This window comes from Cyrtonyx montezumae, unplaced genomic scaffold, assembly GCF_038088225.1.
Source record: "Cyrtonyx montezumae isolate F1298 unplaced genomic scaffold, pur_monq_1.0 scaffold_3, whole genome shotgun sequence".
NCBI lineage: Eukaryota > Metazoa > Chordata > Aves > Galliformes > Odontophoridae > Cyrtonyx > Cyrtonyx montezumae.
Genome location: NW_027072034.1, coordinates 46,726,537 through 46,749,869, shown reverse-complemented (window position 1 = coordinate 46,749,869; position 23,333 = coordinate 46,726,537). Strand labels below are relative to the sequence as shown.

Genomic DNA, 23,333 nt, shown 5'->3' with positions numbered 1-23,333 from the left:
AGTTGAAAACTGAGCATTTTATTACTCTATAGTTACTATTTAAAGTCCACTAACCGCATGCAGTCATTCCACTTCTAGTTGCTTATGCAAGCACAAAACTTCTACCCTTCACCACGCTATAAAAATAAAATCAGAATCACAAGGCCTTTTCTTAAATAGTACTTTCCTGATGATTTCAGAAACAAATAGCAAATCAATGACAGTCTAGTCACTACTTGAGTATTAGACCAAAATACAATTTTCCTTGTTGAATTACAGCATGTTGAAACATTCTAAAATTAAAAACTTGACTAAAGTGGAAAGTAGCAAGTTTTTATTTCTAAGCAGAAGCTTTATGAAGCAGAAGATTTATGAATCATTCACTTTGTATTTTTGAAAAAAAATTTCTTCAAATATTAAAACAGCACAACCATTGCAACAGCACCTGTCTAAATAAAGCTTGAGTTCAGACATCTGTCTTGAGATGGATTAAGATATTGTACCCTTGCATCTTCAAGTCTGGCACATAGAGTTACGGCACACATAATCATATGTTCCTTGAAAATCTTGGCCTGTATACTTAGAAAATGAATATTTTGGTAAATTTGACAGCTTTCCTGCCTTTATCCTATACATTTACAAGTGTGCTTTCCTGTTGTTTAAAGGAACACAGTTGCAAGCATTTGTCTGCTTTCGGAATTGATGCAAGAACCGTGTTAAAAAGAAAATTATAAAATTGAGATGAGAAATTCTTTCTAAAAGAACTTCTAGAGGTGTGCAGTGGTAATGATACATTATATCTTGCCCATATATTTGAAAATAATCAAACAAGCAACGTGAACAAACACAATGCAGATCACCCTTATCATTGACATAACGATATAAGAAACAAATGTATTTGAAACCTATATTTAAGGTACACCGTTGCTACTTTGTTTATTTATTTTCACCTTATTACCTATTACACCAAAACTCACTTTGTTTTCTTAACATGGCTGCTTTTAAGATCTGATACTCTCACATAAACATGCAACTTATGCCAATAGTAATACATCAACAATACTGCATCAAAAACATGGTTCAGACTTCACCGCTTTTGCTCAGCTACTGTGAACCTACCTGTCTTTTTCCACCACTGAAAACTTCATTATATCCAAGATGTACTTTTTACAGCAGTATTATTGTAAACAAAGAAACGGGATGTTGGCAACACTTATGTTTTTTGAATATTTTCCAGCTTCCACAGAAGACTTCCAAACATGCTGGAATTCTTATTTTCAGTCCCCTGTATTTGGGATATGGCTATTATACTTTGAATATAATTAAACATGAACAAAGTCAAGTTTAGCTCAAAATCTACATTCTGCTGAAGTCTCCATCCTCTTTCAATTGCACTGAAACCAAGTTTCTGCAAGTACAAGCTTTGTGTTTTAATATCACAATTTCATAAAAAATACAACACTGCTTTCAGAGACTTCCACTGCATATTAGGAACAGTCTATTACCTACAGTTCCATAGCATTACATTGGGCATCCATATCGTTCCATTTGCACTGTGCTACCCAAAAGAAGAATTAGAAGCCCACAGTTCACATAAGGTATCTCTGTAAACTACCAATGACTAATGTAAAAACTGAAGACAGTCTTACGGAGAGGAATACTTCTACTGAATAAAGAAGCACAGGGAGCCTGGAGGAGAAAATGATGTGACCCTAGCTATAGAATCAAGCAGTATATTTCCTGCCATTTAAGTTGGTAGGATGCTGCATGGGAAGACTTTGCTGTAAAGCCATCTGTTTATCACTGAAATAGCCAGAGAGATATAAATAAAATTGGTTTCTCTTGCTTAAGCTAGTGGCTTTTAAATTATTTTAAGTGCAAGGTCATACTTTGCAGAAATAAACAATATTGTGTATTTCAACTAGGCTTTATGTTGCTATAAATGGAAGATTAACTAGTCTCTTTATGAGAATTAGGGAGATTAAAGAAAAAAATCACTTCAAAGCACTAGATCTGATGTATTTAATTTAGAAGCTCATGAATATAAACAATTTTACTCAATTTTCTTAGAAAATCTCAGAGTTTACTATGATTTTCAAATGACATTCATCCTCTGTTTTTACTTGGTTTCCTATCAGGAGCTTTCCAGCAGGTCCAGGCAGTCTTTGGCTTGTTTTCCATCTTCTGGACAGAAATGATCACATGGGTCTAAGAGGAACGAGGAACTTTAGAAGAATGTCCACAATCAACTGAAAGAAGCTGGTATCCAAGAAGGAGACATGATTTTCATTTCCTACATTGTTCAGGTACCATCAAAATTCAATTTGATAGGGACTATACAGAAGTAATTTTATATGAGGTTAGGCTGGTAAGAGGAAAAGGCTATGAATATATCTGGAACTGAAAATGCTTTTCCACAAATTTGCTTTAGAGCTACATAATCTAAATATTTTTCTAAGTATGATTTAAACTTATTCTCTTTGGTCTCTCCTCGGGGTCTTCAACTATCTCATTACCATCACAGCTGTCAATTCTCAACTTCTAATCATCAAGATTTTTGGCACAGCTTTTAAAGCCCCTATTATATCTTATATCTTGCCCACGTACTGCAAACACAGGCAGTAATAAAAAAAAGTTTCCTCACTGGTCTGGGAGTTGAAAAGTAAGAGGATTATTTTCCAGGCCACTTTTCTTGCTTTATATCATCTGAAGAAATTCATTTTTTAATCAGTGCACTATACCATCCATGTACTCATTTATAAGAATGAAGAAAGCCCCCATTGTTAAGCTGCATGTCATTATAAAAGCTGTGGTCAGATGTTCTGTTAGTGGCAGCCTAAACCCAGCCTTGGGTTTTGCTCTGCTGTGCCTGAGTCTCCAACTAGGCTGCCAGCACAGCTCAGCACTGAGTGCAGGGAGAGAGTTTGGAGAAGGATGGAAGAGAAGAAATAGGGACTCGAGCAGCAAAGGAAGGTAAATGCATAGATGGGGGAAATTGAGCAAGAGGGATAGGAGTGAGCACCATGGAATGACTTGATTGTAGGTATCCTTAGATGCATTACCAAATAAACTACAGTCTGAAAAATCCAGAAAAGATTGCTAAAGGAGACTACAAAGCTGCAGCAGAAATTGAAAACAGCAGGTAAATCTAATGCATACTGAAATTACATCATATGGTAGTGGAATTATCATAAAATGACAAATAGAACAGAATCCATACTTTTACAGGCATATTCCTGGTCAAAGGGTCACCAGAGTCCCATGAAAGTCAATGTCAGAATTTCTGTTTCTATGAATACTCTTTTTTTCCCCCACTTATGTTAATTAATTCCTGAATTGCAGATTTGTAAAAGAGAAAAGGACTAATATATTTATACTTTTGAAGTAAAAGTAATATTTTCCTGCTAAATATAAACTGAAAGCAGTCTGCTATTTTATTGCTGAGCAAATATGGAAAATCCACTCTGCCATTTAATTTTAAAAAGTTACTAGAACAGAAAGATAATAAAAATTCTTATTCTTTCAGTGCTTGTTGTAAGTGGAATGCAGCCAGAACTCTTTAACATATTGACCATTACAAGATTCAAGCTTTAATCATTTTTGAGCTAATAAAAATAGAATTTCAAGGAGGAAGGCATATTCATCTTAAAAATTTTTCTTTTTTTTTTTTTAAAGAAACCCCCTTGCTCCCAACTTGTATCTTGTGAATAAAAACTAGTATTTAAGAAAAAAAAAAGAAAAGAAAACCTAACAAAACAGAAATCCACCGCACTTCATTGTCTATCAAATCTACCTGACTGTTGAGCAAGTCAGAATATGACAAAGAACTATCTGGGTTCACGCTGTTAAATTTGAAGATTGATTTCCATGAACACTGACTACAAGTGAGGAATGGTCAGCTGGCAGTCCTGTGAAACAAATGTTAGTAGCAATCCTTTCTCCCAGCTGCAGATGCCTGAAAAGGTTAGAAAATAAAGGAAGGCCATAGGTCTTCCACCTCCAGAAAACATTATAGGGTGAGGAAATCACAGAAGGATGTTTGCAGCATGGACTACCACAGAGATGAAAGCTGTATATTTATGTAGTGAATGAAGTAGTGTCAGGAGGGTAGCAGATGTCTTTCAAGGATTTATCTAGCTTATTAGGCTAGAATAATAATGAAATCCATGCTTATGTAACAGTACTCTCCCAGAGAAGAGAGATACATAACACTGTGATTACATTTACTGTAATTCTAATTAAGGAATACCTCTGATTTACTATTTAAATGAATATGATTATATTTTACCCATTGTTATAGATGTTAGGTTTTTTTTGCACCCTTAGAATGTTACTGATCACATCACTATGCATCATTGTCTAAAGCCACATAAACCCTGTTTGTATACAGATTAAAGAAAAATCGTATCTTGAAAAAAAATCCTGTTGTTTTATTAAAAATGTTGCTTATTATCTCTAAACTATAAGTCATTTTAATATCCAGTTTTGGCTACATAAAGCTAAAGCTCACAATTAAGAGATTTTCCTATGAATAAACTAAACTATGACCAAAACTGAGAGCTAGATATCATCAGGTCTCATTAAGCTACCGTAATCATATTTCATTTTCAGAAAACATATCTGATCCAGAGAATAGCTTCTGACTAATTTTATTATCTTGTTCCTTTTAAGTATTTGTTCTGCTCTGCTTCACTATAAGTCAACAAACTTCACAAATATTAGTAACACAACTATGGAGCACCACGTTAACCCAGACAAGCAACAGAATTCATGGAGCAGCAGAAACGTGAACAATCCAGGAACACAGAATCAGAACTGTATTGAAGCTTGGACACTGCTAACTAACAACGCATATCTGTCAGTTCAAAATCACCTCACTGTTTTGCTTTTGAATCATTACTAACTACATTCTAGGACAAATAAATGAGGATATTTGTAAGGAAGAGCAAAGACTACAAGTATATGGATTTGAATATGACCTTTTTCACAAATATTTGGTGACAAGGAATGATTTTTGAGAAAAAAAAAAGGGGAGGGGGTTGTTTCCCTGTTTTAGGATACTACTATGAAAAAAAAAGCTGAATTTCAGTTTGCTTGGTTTTTATATTTCTCTCAAGTCTGAAGCACTTCTTCTAGCTTGGTACATGGGATTCCCCACAGCTACCTGTTGCCTCCAGCACAACGGCTATAAGGTTCCACTCTCCTCAACCAGGGGTACAGACCAGCAGAGGAGACAGACAGGTCTGGTAATTTGGAAGCCTTCCACCCACTCAGGGAATGTGAATCTCATCATTATTTAGCCTCAGAGGGGTTAATTCAGTCTTTCAAGCTCAAGTACCAAGATCTGTAGCAATTTCAGGTGAAAGGCAAAGTACCATGCTGACAGAAATACTCAGGTAAGAATCCCAGTCATCCAAATGGCAAGAAATCATCAGTGCACTGCCTTGGGAGCAGGGAAACGAGGATTCTGGTTCCAATTCCCGGTGATCACTTTTGTGCAATATAAATACAACTTACACACATCCTGCAGGGAACAAGGTCTTGAAACCCACCCTGTGGTGAGCAGGCCCTACCTCTTATTCAACAAGGGTACAGACATTGAACCACGATAAATAAAGATACTGGCCTCATTTCCAGATGCTTCCAAGGAACACATGGAGAGCATCATTTCAGTGAGACTCCCTCAAGGGACAGAGACATTTCAGTATCCCTGGCTGGCCACAGGTGAGATATCAAGAAAATTCAAGGCTGAGTAGAAAAGTGCTGATAAATGCCTAATCAGTTTGTAAGAGCTGAGTGCTCAGGAAGGATTTAAGCAGACCAGATCAGAACCTGGTTTCACACAGATTACTCTGCAGTATAGATGTGAGAGGCCTCAATCCTCATGGCGGAAAAAGTTAAGTTCTCCAGCAGAAGGAATATGCTCCTCAGGAAGAACTGCATTATTAAGCCACCACAGCCACATCTCCCTTACAGTAATTCTTTTGTGCACTTACATCACACAGCAGAAATTTGAGGCACGCATGTGTATGCATTGCATGTTCTCATGTTTAAATTTCCCAAATGGCTGTTTAGGAATTTAAATAAGAAGTACACATAAACATGTGTGCTTACACACACATAAATACATTTTTTTTCATGTTAGATTTACATTATGACAACTTAACATTTTAGAAGGATTCCACTGAATGAATAATTCCAACAGCCTTTGACCCCTGCTCTTTTCAATGTATAAATTCATTGAGATCCACAGCTACCCCCACAGCTACACAGTGCTTGAAAAAGGTCTTTCTTGAATCTGACTCATATAGCAAAAATAAATTATCTAGTTTACCTAGAAGTTGTAATGAAAAATTTAGTTTTCAAAGGTTACCAGTATCCAAGCAAACTGAAAAAAACACATACCAAACTAAAAACCAATCAACAACAAAAGCCTTTAATTAAGCTGGAAAGCTAAGCAGCATCATTTAACTAAAGGAAGGAGGGAAGGAGAGGGATGGAGAATTACAGGAAATTGCCATAGTAAATCATTCATTGTTTAGCCCTGAGAGTTCTTTTTGTTCCTGTTTCATTTTACTGCTATTAAAGTGATCATTCATAGACAATGTGTAGTGTTCAAGCCACTGAGGTGTTCTAATCCAGTAATGAGGGTTTTTTTTAATAATAATTTATATAAGCAGAGCACATGAATTCAAATCAAGCAGAGAATTTCCTTGCTTTAGTTTTCCTTCCCTCATGACACAGCATTAATTTGCTTTTCCTACTGCTTTGATCCACTTCTACAATTATCCCAATCTCTCACTCCCTGTCACCTCCCAACTTCATCAAAGTTAATGAATCATGCAGCAGAAGATCAGGCTGAAAGCTGAAGATCAGTTGTGCAACTTGCAGCTGCTACCTGTGGATAGCACAGGGGTATTCAAAACGACTGAGACTAGCACACATTTGGTGCAGGCTGTGCACTACTGTACTATCAGTCAGTTTATCTGTATGACTTTGAAGATGTCTCCTTATCCTTTGCTTTTCTACAGCGTACTTTAATTTTCAGTAATCTCAGTTAAAATAAAGATTCTTAGCAGCAGAATAATCCCTGTCCTTCTTTCCAAATTCACATATATGATCTTAAACTAACAGCAAGCTTTTTAGCTTGTTCATGTAGGACAGAAAGTTCAATATATATACTTGCGCTTTGGTTATGTATATGTTATATATGTATTTAAATTAGAAATATATTCATAAGGATTTGGCAGTGCATTGTATTTAAATATTTCTGTTGGATACGTTAATGCCATTTAAAGAACCTCTTACAGCTGCTTTTTTAAATAGAGACATTATTAATGTAATACGGGAAATAAAGCAAAATACAGAACAACTTTAAAAAATGAAATAATTAGAACCCATACTCCTACAGTAAATTTTGTCCAGAAAGATGAATTCTTCAACTGAAACTCAAAAATACTACACAAAATACTGCAGCCATCCTTACCAGATATACATATATGAGTATAGTCATAAGAACAGTTTGCGTGAAACCACTTGATTTTTCTAAGGAATCAGTAAATTGGTTATCACCAGTGGTGAAATCATGAAGACCTACCAAAAACATCTACAGAAAAATCAACCGTTACTGCAGTAGAATTCTTAATACAATTATAGTTTTAAAAATGGACATTAATATCTTCAAATCAACCCAGGTGTGGTATCCACACCATTAATTACAAAAGAATATTATTTTCCCAAAGAAAAATATTGGAAGAAATCCACAACCTGATGAATGGTATTCATATGTTTGTCTAGTCACATGAATGAACTAACCAGGCTGCAATAACACAGCTGCCTATTCAGAGGTGTTACAGACAGGACAGAAAGAAAACTATGTTTTCAAGAGATTGTGGGGTTGAAGGAAATGGCTACAGGTTTTCCATGACTGTAATCAGTTGGCAGAGTAAATTACCAGGAATTGCATGCATTAGCACTGATTCATATCTCATTCCTAATTGAGGAAAAACATCACTAGAACCAGTTTCTTCTGTTAGTTCCTCCAAAGCTTCCTCTAGTAATCAAGTTTCTTGCAGCTGGACTTCTATATATCTACAAGAAAAGCATCCTGATCCCACAGCTAAGGTTTATCATGCCAAACACATGTCCTTATAGTGCTGCATTTACATAGCAGAGGGTACAGACCAGGTGCTCTGGAGCATGAATCAAAGAGCACAGTGAAAGTGGGATGTTGGTATCCACTTCACGAGTCCAATCCTGACACTCACAAAGACACTACCACAATTGTGGTATTCCTACCACAATTATGATTTAAGACTAACCCTTCCAGTGTTCCCTTTCTACTTGAAAGCATGGCTTTAATGCTTTCAGCTAAGCTAAATAAGCCATTTGACTTCAGATAGAAGCAGTCATGCATTTAAGTATTGTTATCAAATGGAAGACAGGTAGCTACTGAAGAGCACATGTGGCTTTCTGTTGCAAATGAACTAGTTCCACTACCTCCTCAGGTGTGTAGGTAAGTGTGAGAATGTTGTGGAAGGAGCAAAGGAAAATTATTTAATGTTCAGTAGAAACAAGATGTAGCATGTGTTGGCCAAGTCTCTGTTTAACAGGTGCAACCATGACTCATTTGTTGCTTGATTTGTCATGACACAGTTAGAAGAGCAAGTGGATGATACTGTATGCTTTTTGCATAAAAATAAGGCTGCACTAAGCAAAGCAGTATGTGCATTTCGCTTGTCAACTTTGAACAAGCCACAGAGATAATCTGAAGACATATTCATCAAGCAAGAACATCCACAATTTGTGCTCCTGAACAGTGGTGCTCAAGTTTCACAGTTCTGAGATGCATAGGGAAGTACTCCAAGCAGAGATGCTTTATCCACGGAACCTCTGCTAGTTGGTTTTTTTTTCACTAACATTTACTTTAGTTAAAAAACTATTTGCTGAAAACTAAAATGAAATTCATCTACATACATAACATGTGAGCACTTTCCAAATTCCATAGAATCCACTCAATCCTTCCTACTCTTCAGGATACATGAGCATCCTCTTTCCATGGAGAGTATTTCTTGGAAAGCACAACATAATTCATCTGTATTTGTCAAGTTTCTGTCTGTCTCTCTGTCTATATATAAAATCTATACTAATATAAAAACATTTGATTTGCACTCATCATGGGAAAATAAAATCATCTTCCCCTGCACATTCAATTTCTGCAATATCACACTCCTGACATTTGGGATATAAAGTACTACATTTATTTCTGTATTTGCACATGTATGTGAAAAAAAACAAAACAATAACACTGTGAAAAAGAGATCATTAATAACATCACATGATCTCAACATAAATTCCAATTTGTTTCATTTTAGAGGATCATGACAATTAAGTTCCTTTATCAGTACTGTACAACAATGATGAAGTAAGAATAAAGAGATTAACTGAAAAAATTGGAAAGAATTTGGAGGACAGATTACACTCACCACAAATCATGGTATGGTCCTCGTATACTGACAAACTACAGAGAGCTCATAACAGAGTCCTACAGAGAACCAGATTATTTCCATAAAGAATTCCATTAACATATCTGAGTATACCTAAAAAAGCTTTTAGCTGTAAATCTCACTTATTCTTAAAATCAAATATTCTTGTTAACATTTATTAAATCATTATTAACAGAGGAAGCCCAAGGATCTGGAAAGAATTAAAACCACAATCCAGGAGTTATTATTTTATCTCATCATCCATAAATGCACACACATACGAGCAATAGAAGTTGAGGGCAAGACACATTTCTTTTGAATATTTATGATTTTGCTGCATCATTTTATTATTCAAGTCAAGAATCATAAAAGAATAAAAATGTTAGTTTAAAAGAAAGATGTTAATGGAAGCTGTTTTGCGAGCTTTCAAACATTTGACATCAAAATCTTGGACTGAGATTGCTGTTCCCTCTACTGTCCTGTCCCTTGCATTTTCCTGATCATTTTTTCTCAGAAACTCACTGGACATATTGTTTCCTTCAAAGCCAAGCTAATAAGTTCCTATAGAAAATACCTGTATTCAGAAAAAAACAAGTCCACATCTGAAAAAAAAAAAATGCAATGCAGAAATCTGAAGAAATAGAAATGTCTGCAACATTTTTGTAAAATTCTAAGATAGTTTTTTGCGGTTTGCTTTTCTCCAAATGAAATGGTGTCTACTACAAAAATGCATTTTATATTCATATAGTCCAGAATTTCTAAGTGCCTCAAGTTCACAGTTTCCTACCAGCTGGAATTTGCTATCTCTCCACAAAGCCTGAGTCTGCAGAGGTTGGCTCATTGCACACTGAAACTTAAAAACCTGCTCCCTTTTTTTCTACACAGGGATTAAGTTAGGATAAGATCTGGAAAGACTTCATACTCTTCCTAAACGCTTTACTCTACAGAAATGCAAGATCCAGTCCTGTAAATATATCCGTATGGCTTCAGATTAATTTTAGTAACATCTCAAAGTTTTTGAAGTGTAAATGCAAAAATTATTTCAGCAACCAGCTCCTTCTGGCCTGTCTTGGTTCCCACATTAGAGAAAATACCATTGAAAAGATAGGTGTCATATAGACAACTCCAGAAGAAGCCCCATACACATAAAACATAGCAGCTTCTACATTAAACAGGCCAATAACTGCTCATATTTGCCTATTTTGCCGAACTGAACAAATTCTTTCCATCCTCTTTATTTACAATTTCTGATAGATATTAGCTAACGAACAGAAACTGTGGAAATCCACATCTATCATGGCATATCATAATTGTATGAAATCCATGTCATATCATACTTGTTTTAAGGTATAAACACCATGCTAAGAATTTCTCCCAAACATAGACATTTTCTTGGGAGAAGACACAACAACCACCTTTTATTTGGGAATCCTGCTTCCTCAATGCATACCTCACGTTTTCTGCTTTCCATATTTTCTACATAGACTTATCACTGATGCAATCAGAAAGAATACTAAAAACAGTAATAACTCATGTATCCTGCACTTACAGTTGACTAAAAGAAAAGAGTATCTCGAGGCGAAATACACTCCTGAATGATGTATGGGAAGAAACGTGAGCACTGAAGTACAGTGAAACATCTGAATTGCCTCAATAAGTCCTTTTAGTTAGCACTGGAACTGTTTTAGAAAGCCAAGCTTTTAAAGGAGATAAAGAATGGAATTTACTTGAAAGTTTAAGGGAATGCAATTTTTGAATTCTAATGGAAGAGCTGTGTCTTTAGTTACGGAGCTACATAAAACAGTCTAACCTACAAGGCAAAACTGACAGAAGATTCAGCGATCTAGCATCAATAAACCACAACTTAAAAGGGACATTTTCTGAATATTAACTTATAATTGACTTTAGGCTTAACTTATAATTGACTTTAGGTGGTTTTTTTTTAATTATTATTATTATTTTAATTCAAAAGTTATTTACATTCCAAACTTCCAGCTAGCAAAACTGGAACACACCCTGTTATACATATATTGTTGTGACACAGCAAAAGATCTGGGTAATAATGTGAAATCCTTTGATTTCACTGCCAGCTGAAATAGTATGAAGATAAAACACTACTGCAGCAAGCAGAGAGAGTACATCAATAGAAAATCTAAAAATTAGTTGAAATCCAGTATTAGGATGTTTGTACTAAAAAAATCAATTTAAGTCACTTAACTATTCACCTAATTTCAGAACTTTCACGACTAAAACGTGAATTGAGTAAAAAGTGTTAGTTAATAATTTGAATTTTTAAAACAATTACATGGATTTCCCCATATATATACACTAATACTTCGAAACATGCAGTACTGAAAGTCAGGTATTAATTTTGATAGAATACATTAAAATGTCTGAAGAAAATATGGAAGAAGAGAACGTTAAAATAATTTTTTAACATTTCATTTATTTCGATGTTTGATTCTCCAATTACAAGACACCATCCAAATGCTAGTTACAAGTGAACAGTACTTTACAAGACCTACCCATAGTTATTTTTATAACTTGCGTTATACTAATATGATATGTACAAGAAGGAACTGTTTCTTGCAATTGCAATTACTGAGAAGTATATGAAATATGAAAAAAATAATTCAATAAACAGAAAAAGTGTAAACAATCATCTTCAGAATTCTTCAACTCCAAAGCGAGAATCGCTATAACCAAGAATACTTCTCATAAAACCACATTCCTAGAACTGTAAGCTAAATTCCTCATGGTAGAGTACAAAAGGACTGATTAAAACTCTTGCCAGAAGAAATAAGAAGCCAAAAGTTGAAATGCTTGTAGAAAAGACTGAATATTTTGGCTCTAGGAATTGAAAAGGGAATGAAGCATACTTTTGTAAAGGTAGTACAGAAGGTGCTATTAAGTTTTACTGTGGAAAGTCAACGTTAAAATACAAGAACATTAAATTTATATAGTATCAAAGTTGCCAATTAGTTTAATTTTTGATACAACGAAGGAGGAAAACATGCAAATGCATGATATTGCCTATTTCTATACATACCTTCTACATAAAATGTTACCGCTTTTAAATAAAATAGCATAAATAAGATAAAGCTTCTCTAAGCTCCCCTATGCTCCTTTTTTCTAGAATTAAAATCAACTTTATTTTTTTCTTTCCTGTAACTCAAAATAGATAGTTTCACTGATGCAAAAGTCAAAATATCTAAATCCTACATTCAGAATTACATCCGGATATGAAAGAAAATGCTTAAGACCTGTCATAATGTTTTCATTAATAGTGTTAGGAGTAAGAATCTGGTAATTTCATCAAATAAATGCAATATAGATATGACAAAACTGGAATTAATACCTGATTGGCTGGAAATTTCCAAATTGATATGAAAACTTTTAATGGTACAGCAAAAACAAAAGTATTGGAAAAAGTAGCTTGTATAGGAAATGGAAAGTGTAAGAGTGTTTTATAGTTTTTCATACTACACTAGTATTGTAAGCTTTCTTAATACAGAAAAAACATAAATAAATTAGTCATCAACCATAAACATAACTAATCATGGAATACAGAACTTATGAAGAAATGATTCTGGGGGAAAATATTAAAACTCACCCAAATCTGGTACAGTTTATCAATTTATATTGCCTAGTTCAAAAGATAGCTTCTCTTAAGTTCCACACATGCACAGTATATTTGATATCAAACTTAGCTGGAGGGTATGCTGAAATATTATACTAATTTGTGGAGAAGAGCTGACATGATATACAGTGGCCTAAAGCTATATGTGGAACCCTATGGGGAATGACGAAACACACTTTTAACAAATGATTGCTGTATTAATAATGGAAATATAGGATCCTTTTCTACCATTTAAATTGTTTGCAAGGACATATCTAATTAATACCCTAAACTGACTCACAGATCTTTAAAAAACAAAACAAAAGAAAAAAAACAATAACACTGTACTTGTGAAAAAGGATGGTTGTTTTCTATACTAACAGTCCCCTTTTTTCTGTTTACCTTTTCTTAGGTAGTTTAACAGTCCACCAGTCCTGAAGTCATTGTGGACTAACATACATCTGTTCACAGAGAAACCAATTTGCCTGGTATTAGTTACACTTGCTTCTCATATCTAAGATACTTGTCTCACCTTCTCAAGTCTGAAAAATTGAGTTTATGTTAAGCTAAACATCCTTGGCACAATATAGGAATTTAAACTGCTGTTGTTCTTGATAGCCATGTTCTACATATTCCAATAGTGTCGGAGCAATAGATTTAGAAAAATAGAAGGTTTCCAGCTTCTAGGAATAAACCTTGACCAATAGAAACAAGGTCACAATAGTTTCATATCTTCCCTGCATGCCTTCAAACCAAGCCTTCTTTCACACTGAAACCGTTTATTAACAGAGCATAGGTAAGAAGAAAACCCTACTATATCTCCCAAGCAGCCATTACCTAGTTTGATTTCATGATAAATCCAGTGATACTCAGATGATAAGTCTTTACTTAAGAGCTTAACAATTATGCATTATCAAAAGAGAAAAGATGTTAAAATAAGTAATGATTTTATAAAACACATTTTTCTACACATTTCGTCCATACATATACTGTTGTGCCATGACACCTCTATCTCCAATTCACACAGAACATAGTTATACATACCACAGTTTGGTGGTTAACTTGAATCACTTCATCTCCAGCATGGATTTTCTTGCACCGATCTGCAGGTGACTGAATTTAAAATAAAAGAGATGATAAAGAATACAGTTCTTACTGGTCATCATCTCTCTTTCAGCAGTGTGATTGCTAAGGTATGTAAATCAGGTTAGACTGATAATTACATTCCACTGTGAAATGAAGAATTAAAAAAATATTTTATAAATTAATTCATTGTTGTAGGAAAAATATAATATGTACTATTGCACACAACACAACCAACTGTTAAAGAAGGTATGAGTATATATCTATATTCATTTATTATTAAAGGATAACCAAGTCTTAAGGATTTCTTTATAATTTAATTCCACCCAAAGCTATCTGATATCTCTTAAGCCTTGAAAGCCAGTCCTTGGCTGAACGTTGAACCTATGAAGGCTAATTAGAAATTGCTTCATGAATGAATTTCACAACATTGCTTTTTGGGTTTCTTCTAAATATTTCAATAGATTCCACAGAATTTCAGTAAATTCACGTTCTTAAAGGAGCATAAAAAGGTGAGAAGATTAGGCTAGGTACCAGACAGGAAGATCATATAAGTTACATGGTAACTTAGTTTCATGGTCATTATTATGGTAAAAGTATTGAAGTATTGCAACCAGCATCACAATCCGACTACGAGAACACTTTCAAGAAGCAAAGAAGTTTTGTTTTTTGCTTTTGCCTCAAAAACAGCCATCAAAAAGAAAACCAACCAACACCAACCAACAGAAAAACCTTTATCCTCTTCTACCATCTATATTTACAGTAGACCAACTCTTTTCTGAGGGGAAAAAAAAAAAAGGACCTGTTTGAAGGAAATAACTTCCTTAAGCTTTGTGTATAGAGACAATTCTATTTTTCCTCAGTACTGCAGCCCCCAGCCTATAAAGTCACTTAATCAATTAAAAGGCAGAAATCAAAACTGACAGACTGAAAAAAGAAAAAAATCAACTTGTTGGTTCAGGAGCAGATTTCCAAATAGCTGCTATGGATTCTAAAAAAAATAAATTAATTTTCAGGTAGTCTTGAGAACAGCAAGACTGCAGAGTGGATTATTTGTTATAACCTGTGTATCACATCCCATGTTCAAAATACTTGTTCCATAGCTATGCTATGACTTTCTAGTGCAATTCCACATGCTTCATGGCTTAGGTTAAGAATAGTGTTTATATGAAATATATCCGAGAGAAAAATGTGTCTAAAAGATGGGTCACTCATGACTCAGTTATAAGAGGCATTGCTCAGAACATCCTAAGTCAAGCTAGTCTGGGAAAAGTGTAACTTTACTTACATAAAGAAAAGCTGTCTTGACTATTTGACACTATTTTCTGGGAGGAAACTGAGGGAAAATTTTAACACTAGTAACTTTGTTCCATGGATCTACCTTCCGTCTGATGTTTCATCATTCAGGCATATTCATTCATTCCACCAACAATCTTTACAGTCCCGCTATGTAAAATCACTATTTTAGCTCCAGTATTTTTATACCTAAGCATCTCAAAATATCTATGCTAGTGAATCCTGTGTCACTACCCTTGAACACAAAGGGATATTATTACATCATCTTTCTCCTGTACTGACTTCAGCATTTACAGCTTTAATCCTGACAAAACCAATAATTTCATGAAGCAGTTTGCTGAGCTAGTAAAACATATGGGAATCTTCAGACTGGAAAAGTCTACTGTAAATATATATATAAATCATTGCAAGTATGCTTGGAATAAAACTACAACATGACAGAGAAATCATTCCTACTGGAGTCTCGAGGCTGTTATTTTATGAAGATGTTGCAATTCCTTAATACTTTTTTGATGCAAGAATACTCATTTTGCAATTAAGAAAAAAAACCTTTTATCATCACTATTTAAAGAAAACAGAGCAGAAGAGAATCGATAAATGTTTTTAGAGGAATTTTCTGATTTTTAAGCAATTAGTGAAGCTTTACTGAGAAAAATAGTGCGTCACATGAAATCTGTAACTTCATTAGGTAATAATTTGGGACTTGAACAACAGATGAAAGTACCTGTCACCAATGTTCATGCATTCGTATCATACAAGCTAATCAAAAGTGATCAAAATGATCAAAAATCAAGTGTATTCTTCAAAATAGATTTAGTTTTGACCATTAGATTAAATGTTGTCTTTGTCCCGTTCCCTTAGAACACTGACACTGTCTGAAAGACCATCTTATACAACCCTGCCCCCATTATTTCTTTTGAAAGGCCTGTCTTCCTTGAGCTCTAAGTACACCCTGCAAACCCAACCAGTGGACTATGTATGGGAACACTGGGAGCACTTCCTTTAAAGTTACAGTCCTGCTGTAAGTGCAGCCCACGACGTTTCTTTACAAGTGTTATTTTCAAACAAGATTGGGAAGACATGAACCAGAAAACTCATGTTGCTCTGATGCTACAGGACCACCAAAGAGAGAAGATCTTCCAAGGCAGTGTCCTGTAAGGAAACCTGCTCTCTCATACTTCAAGGCTTTGAACGCAATTAATCTGAGCTGTAGAGCTGATGCATCAGGAAAGATGGCTCCTAATGCTGAATGGCAAGATAAAAATTCTTAATGGGTTTTGTAGCTGAGCATATAAAAATTCAAATTGCAAATAGATGAAGCAGAACTGTGGATTAAAATGCTATGTTAGATTAGGCAGCTAGTGTTGCTATACTACAATGTTTATTGAAAAGACAAGTGTTTCTCTGAGATCTGTCAGGAAAGTGTCAGATAAAAAGTTGTGCCAATGTCTTATCTTGATGAGAGAATAAGAAAGATAAAAGCTATAAACTTTTATTCAAAAGGAAGAGATTTTGGACTAGAATTTTCCTAGAAGTTCAACTGAAACATAAATGGTAAACAGGGCAGCAGCACCAGCGGGTCAGATTGAATCTGCATCATCATGACCTTACTCTGACCATGCTGCTTAGATATTTCTCCTCACATCTATCAGAATCATCTTATTTATTTATTTATTTATTAAAGTGGCTAGCAAATGTGTGTTTAAAAGACACACAATTTACTTTCCCTCAGGCACAATTCATTTTCTCTAATGTTTTAGTACACAACAGGCTTTTCCCTAGATAGCAGAATGCAGTTTCTTGGATTACTGTGAGAACCTTAGGGCTGTTACTGTGAGCGTCAGTAACAAAAGCAGAAAGGCCATCATAACTGAAGCTTTCTTACATGGTTTTAAATTACATTCATGAATCACAAAAGATAAATGTTTTGAGGGAATGCATTAAGATTTTATTTTCATCATTGCCTCTGGGAAATTAAAACCAATATTAGCAACTTATGGAGAGAGATGGTTCCTTGTATATTCAGATATTCAGCTGTAAAAAACTTCCTTTCTTACACTTTCTAGACTTTGTTCAACTGTGCTTATGTTGTCGCTTTTTAGTTTTGATAAATTTACTGATGATATTTGGAGCTTTAGATATGAGTACCTAGAATTTTTATTTCAAAGGTGAATTTCCAAGAGCTTTCCTTATACTAAGACAGGCAGCATTCTGAGACAGAAGTCCTACAAGAGATATCATTTATTGAGTACAACGCATGAATATCCTGCTCATAACAAAAGAAAAAAGAAGGGCTATATCATGGCAATTTCTGTGAAGGGATAGAACAGTGTTCCTATCTTGTTCAGATTTAAACAGAATCTCACTAAAGAACAGATGCAGCAGCTGTAAATATCACGTAGGTAGTTCCATAATATGACAGTAACAGAATAAAACAAACATTTCTGTCAGCTTTATCTTAAGAAAATAAGATTTTCTTAAGATGCAAAAAGAAGAAAAGAAGAAAGAAATTTTGAAAAAAAAATCTGAAACATTTCAGAATTGTTAAATAGATTGTTCTGTGTCTACTGAAGTTTGCAATGTATATTTTTTTGTAATTGCTCAGGCCTTGACAGCAAGCTAGTACTCTATATGTAGTAAACAAAAAAGGGGTGCTGTATTTCAGAAGTTGAAATTTGATCTGTTGTGTTTTGCTTGCTGTTTAATACTTTCAGGGAGAATTAGTAAACCAGTAATAAACATTCCTTTCTATAGGTGCTGCTCAGTTCATGCAGAAACGTGTTTACTTGTCAACACTGAGGGATGTCCTCACTTCCATGCACTTGTTTATTACAAAATAAAGCTTGACATGTGTAAAATATAAAAGATACTTTTCTAATACTTCAGCAAAATCTAATATCAGTCTACACAAAAATTTACTTTTTTTTTTTTTTTTTTTTTTTTACAGAGCAAGGAAACTCCAAGATAACAACCTCCTATTTTGATCAAATGAATCACTTTAGGTGTCATACGAGAACAAATCAAGACTGATTCTCCTGGTTCTCAGCTGGAAGAACTGTTTGAATTCCAAGATAAACAAACAAAAGCATTTTGGTTGTCCAACATGCTATCGGTCCTCAACAGCCAACTAGCACATTTTCACAAGCAAAATGTAGTCTACGGCAAAGGTAAAGCATAAACCACAAGTAGTGTCAAAACAGCTTCCAGGCCTGTACATACAGCATTAACAATACTTACATTTTCTGTTGTTCCAGTAATTACATGGAGACCATCATATGTTGACTTAATGTACATACCCTAAGAAAAAGACATCATGGGAAAGAATTTTTAAAGTGTTTCACAAAAGATCACCATCCAAACATAACTTGCATATCTCTACAAGAAATGCCTTTTTTTGTTTCCCCATATTTTGTGGATTTTTAGGATAGGTCACAAGGAGATTGTATTTAGGTAGGATGGGGCTCTCTTTCACATATAGAACAACAGTTCAAATGATTCCAGCCCTAATTAGCAAGAACAGCCTAAAATTACCACTGTCATGTCCATAAATACTTCACAGCTTTCTTTAGCTTCAAAAGCTACAGAAGACTGCAGTCTAGTCCATGCGAACATACCATTCAAACTGATAACCAATGCTGTGAAGCATGCTGACAAAATGGATCTAAGACACTCTGACTGCCACAGTCAGCTCAGTGAGCAGTTCAACTATAAAACTAAATTATGACAAGCTACAACTTAGTTAGTGCTGCAACTTCTTTCATAAGCTATGGAAACAAAGGGATAGCTTATGAACAACTATGAGTCACTGCATAGGTACTTTGGGACAGTACCTCAAACCTGTTTTTTGATCAAGTTAAAATTAGAACATTTTGATAGCAACCATTAAAATATTAAAAGAATGAAAAAGGAGAACTGACATACATTGCACATTTAGCCATATGAGGAAGTTCTCTTTCCCTATCTACTTCAGAAAAAGCAAGATAATACTGAGCACTCAAGTAAATCTTATATCTACATCACCTTCTTTTTCTCCTCCTAGTCAGAATGCTTCAAAGAAACATATTCTAGTTGATGAATAGGGTGCATATACAAGTGACTTATGGTAAAGAGGCAAATAATTGAACCAATCTCATTAGGGACCAGAATTCACAAATATTTTGGTGGTGGGGAAGAGGAAGTATTCCCTACCTAAAGTGGTGACATCACAAGTGAAAAAAAAATACAATGTGTTTCTCTGGAGGCAGGGCTCAAAACTAACTTTAATTTTGCTCTCCACAATATTAGGGAAAACTCCTTCCCTGAAAGAGTGGTGAAGTACTAGAACAGGTTGCCCAGGGATGCCCAGGATGCCCAGGTACTAAGAGACATGATTATTGAGTAGCACTGGGAGTAGGTGGATGGCTGGACTAGATGATCTTAGAAGTCTTTTCCAACCTTAATGATTCTGTGTGGCAATAATGGCATCAAATCGAGTTGTTATATTGGGCTGCCACAGCTGGAAGAACACAAAGAAAGGATCTGTTCTCTCACACAGATAGGAACCCTCTAACATTATGTCATATTTTAGCTCCTCTTTCCACCTTAAATAACACTCCATTGATTGCCTGCATGCACATAGTTTCCTGCTTAACTCAGTTATACCAAATATAGTAGGGAAATCTCTTATACATTCATCCTCACAACACCCCTGTGAGGTAGGGAAACTCTAATATACAGATTTCAAAGTCAGAGTAATGAGTCACACAGAGGCTGAGATATAGGGTGTGGTGGTTTTTGTTTTTTTGTTTTCTCGTTTCTGATCGCTACCCCCAAAAAAACCCATCATGAATAAATCTTAAGATTGGGATCTAAGGGACCTGATCAGACAACCTGCAACATGGCAAGAGTTGAAGCCACAGTGGCAGCAGGAATTATGAGTCAGGTTCACACAGAACAATATCTAAAGGAATTCATGATATCGTTTTTACTGACAGTAAGTCACTACTTTCAAGTTAAGCATCAAGGTAAAAGCATTCATGCATTATTCTGAAGGATGGTAAGGTCATCTAATTATGCTACTGTGATGGAGTGAACTTTGCATCCAACCTAATCTTTCCTAGAAATTTAAAAGGACTTCAAGAAGAAAAAGAGGAGATTTTAATTTTTTTCTTTAAAGGGTAAAATCAAGACACAGACCATGTCAGATTGAGGATAGCCATAATAAACCAAATTCCACACATGCAAAGTTAAGAAGAAATGTTACATTGATACTGTGCCACATTATTTGAAAGAGAAAACTCTGTTTACAAAACAGCTTTTAAATGGGGAGAAGTAACATTTCACCATTTCTAAACCAAATGCAGTGGAAGATGAGCTACCCCTCTACACATATTCCCCACTGCTTGTTCTAAGTTAATCATATATCAGAAATGGTACAGAGAAGAGATAGGGTACATTGTTTCATCTGAAATTGAAATAAGAAAATCAAAAACATTTACAGTTTTTCCTCTCTGCCTCCTTGTGGCTGCATAGTATCAACAGGACTCTCAATGATCAATGTGTACCATTAATTCCTCTAAAACAAATTGGCAGATTCACAGCTTACAGATCCAAAGATAATGGCAAATAACCTATGCACTTCTTTAATCTAGGGGATTCTTGTAAAAGGAAAAATAACAAGTTTAATATGACTAAGATAACCATACAGCAAACAGTCCTGGAATAATCAAGAACAAATGTTGATATTAAAGACAGGTAACTTCAATACATCACAGATTTCTACCCATAACTGATTATAACAATCTAGTTTCAAACCAATTAATACAGTTTATCTTAGTGTAAACTATTATTGAATTCGGGTGTTGCAAAGAGATCTTGGAGGTTTTGTTGTTGTTGTTGTTTGAAAGAAAAAAACCCACGAGAACAGAATCTGCTATACATTTAACATAATTTATGTAATATTGGATGGAAAATACATTGCAACACTAATTCCATTTTTCATGTATGTAATCGAATTTTCACTCTTTCTCCCTGATGACATCTTGATGCAGTTCCCTGAAGTTGCATTTGCCTCTTTAGCCAAAATTGTGCTCCAAAAGTGCAAAACATAGCTCAAAAGGAGACATGAGTGTCTCAACGCAGCCCCAGAGCTCAGGAAGGATTAGTAAGAACAAAATCCACACAGTTCTCAGAACCATATTCACAGCTATTTTTCCCCATCTCCTCCAACATTTCAAGGCAAATAAGTGAGGTATCACAAATTAGTAGTACATTATATTTCCTAAATATACATTCTCCAGTTCACCTTTGACCAACTGTCCTTCTCTACCTATAACTTGCATTTTCTCATAGCAGGCTCACTTCGTATTTGCTTTAGCAAGCCAAGAGGAACCAAGACCAATGAGTCTAATATTCTGCTATATTCACATTTGCATTTCTGAATCCAGCAAGTTACATGAATAGCTTGAACTTGGAGTCACATCACAGAACTGACTAGGTTTGCTATCACATACATTAACTGACTAAGCAGAAAACCAAATTTAACCAGGAGAAATTAAAAATAATGTATGCCACAGTTCTCTGGTATTCTGTTCTATATTACAAAAAAGAAAAAAAAAAAAAAACAGTGCAAAAAAAAAAAAAAGGCACAATTGAGGAAAAATCTCACAAAGAAAAGTTGTATCCATAACTTAGTAATTTGCTTTTTGTCTAACAGTAGTTGTGTAGTATCTTAAATATTTTTGTTTAGCAAAGAAACAAAATTTTGTTTCCTGGTAAATGATATTATAAAAAGAAACAACACTGGCTAGCTTAGATAGAATCAATATGAGAAAAACACATAAAACTGGATTCTAGTTAGTGATACAGATGGAAAAATTTTTAGAATTTTCTGTTCTGACAGATCAATCCCCTTTCAGTCTTACTTTACAACCACTGCAGGATGCATCTCTTTCTGCAGCAACACCCACTCATGAACATGTGTGCAGTCCTTCATGTGGGTAGACTAGAGATAAAGAAGAAAGAGGGGGGGAAAAAAAAGATAAAAAGCAATACTGAAACTCACCCATGATGTTTCACTCAAGCTTTACCCAGTACACCAGAACTTCTGTGTCACATCCAAAGAACATCCTTCCCAGATTAAGTTCATTTTCTAATAACTGATTTCTAATTTTAATAAGACACTGCATGTATCATATTTCTCTTCCTTATGATAATTATGCTTCCACAAAAAAAGTTCCAACATAGTAAAGGAATTGTATGTGTTGATTAAAATAGCAACACTACCAGTATATCTCTTTTATGTTGTAAAATCACCAATCATTTTCTCAATTCCACCATATATTTGCCATGAGTTTAGAGAAATAGCACTGTTTTCCAAATTTTGCATTTCTTTTTCTTCTTTTCTCTTTCTTTCCCTGACCTATTCCCTCTTCTTAGATATTGAATTCAAAATATTTTAAATGTGCCATTTATGCTAGATGACAAAACATCCTCCAAGTCAACAGTCATCCATACTCTAGTTCTTTCTTGAAGTCTTTCCATCTTTATAGATTTTATTTAGTGAGCCATAAAGCCAGCATAGAACTGTCATGAGAGTCCAAAACATAGAAGAAAGTTGACAATAATCCATTTTCCATCACCAACATTGCATGAATCCTGGAAGAAGGTCCAGAAGTTATTGAGCTTCATATTCATCCTGCTTGTGATATGCAGATGCTATTAGAAGTCCAGACTCCACCTTTACCTTCTTAAAATGACAGAGTACTCAGTCAACTGGAAGATATTAGTTAAATGAATTAAAATCTCAGCAGCCTAGAAACAAATCTTTCGTTCAAAGCCCCAAGAACAACCTGACAAAGATGACTGTTAGTGAGTCTGTAAGAAATAGAAAG

The 23,333-nt window shown here is 34.8% G+C and overlaps 1 protein-coding gene across 3 annotated transcripts in view; it reads right to left on the bottom strand.

Annotated features, from left to right (window-relative positions):
• The window catches only part of CNKSR2 (connector enhancer of kinase suppressor of Ras 2), a 204,006-nt gene that overhangs the window by 92,146 nt on the left and 88,527 nt on the right, over positions 1–23,333 (bottom strand). For 2 of the 3 annotated variants that reach the window (XM_065741460.1, XM_065741462.1), the window contains exons 7-8: positions 18,700–18,759; positions 14,128–14,196 (exon numbers count right to left, since the gene is read on the bottom strand). The exons of the other annotated variant lie outside the window; for it this stretch is intronic. In XM_065741460.1, the coding sequence (XP_065597532.1) occupies positions 14,128–14,196; positions 18,700–18,759 (129 nt within the window). The remainder of the gene's footprint in view (positions 1–14,127; positions 14,197–18,699; positions 18,760–23,333) is intronic. 3 annotated transcript variants of the gene reach the window in all.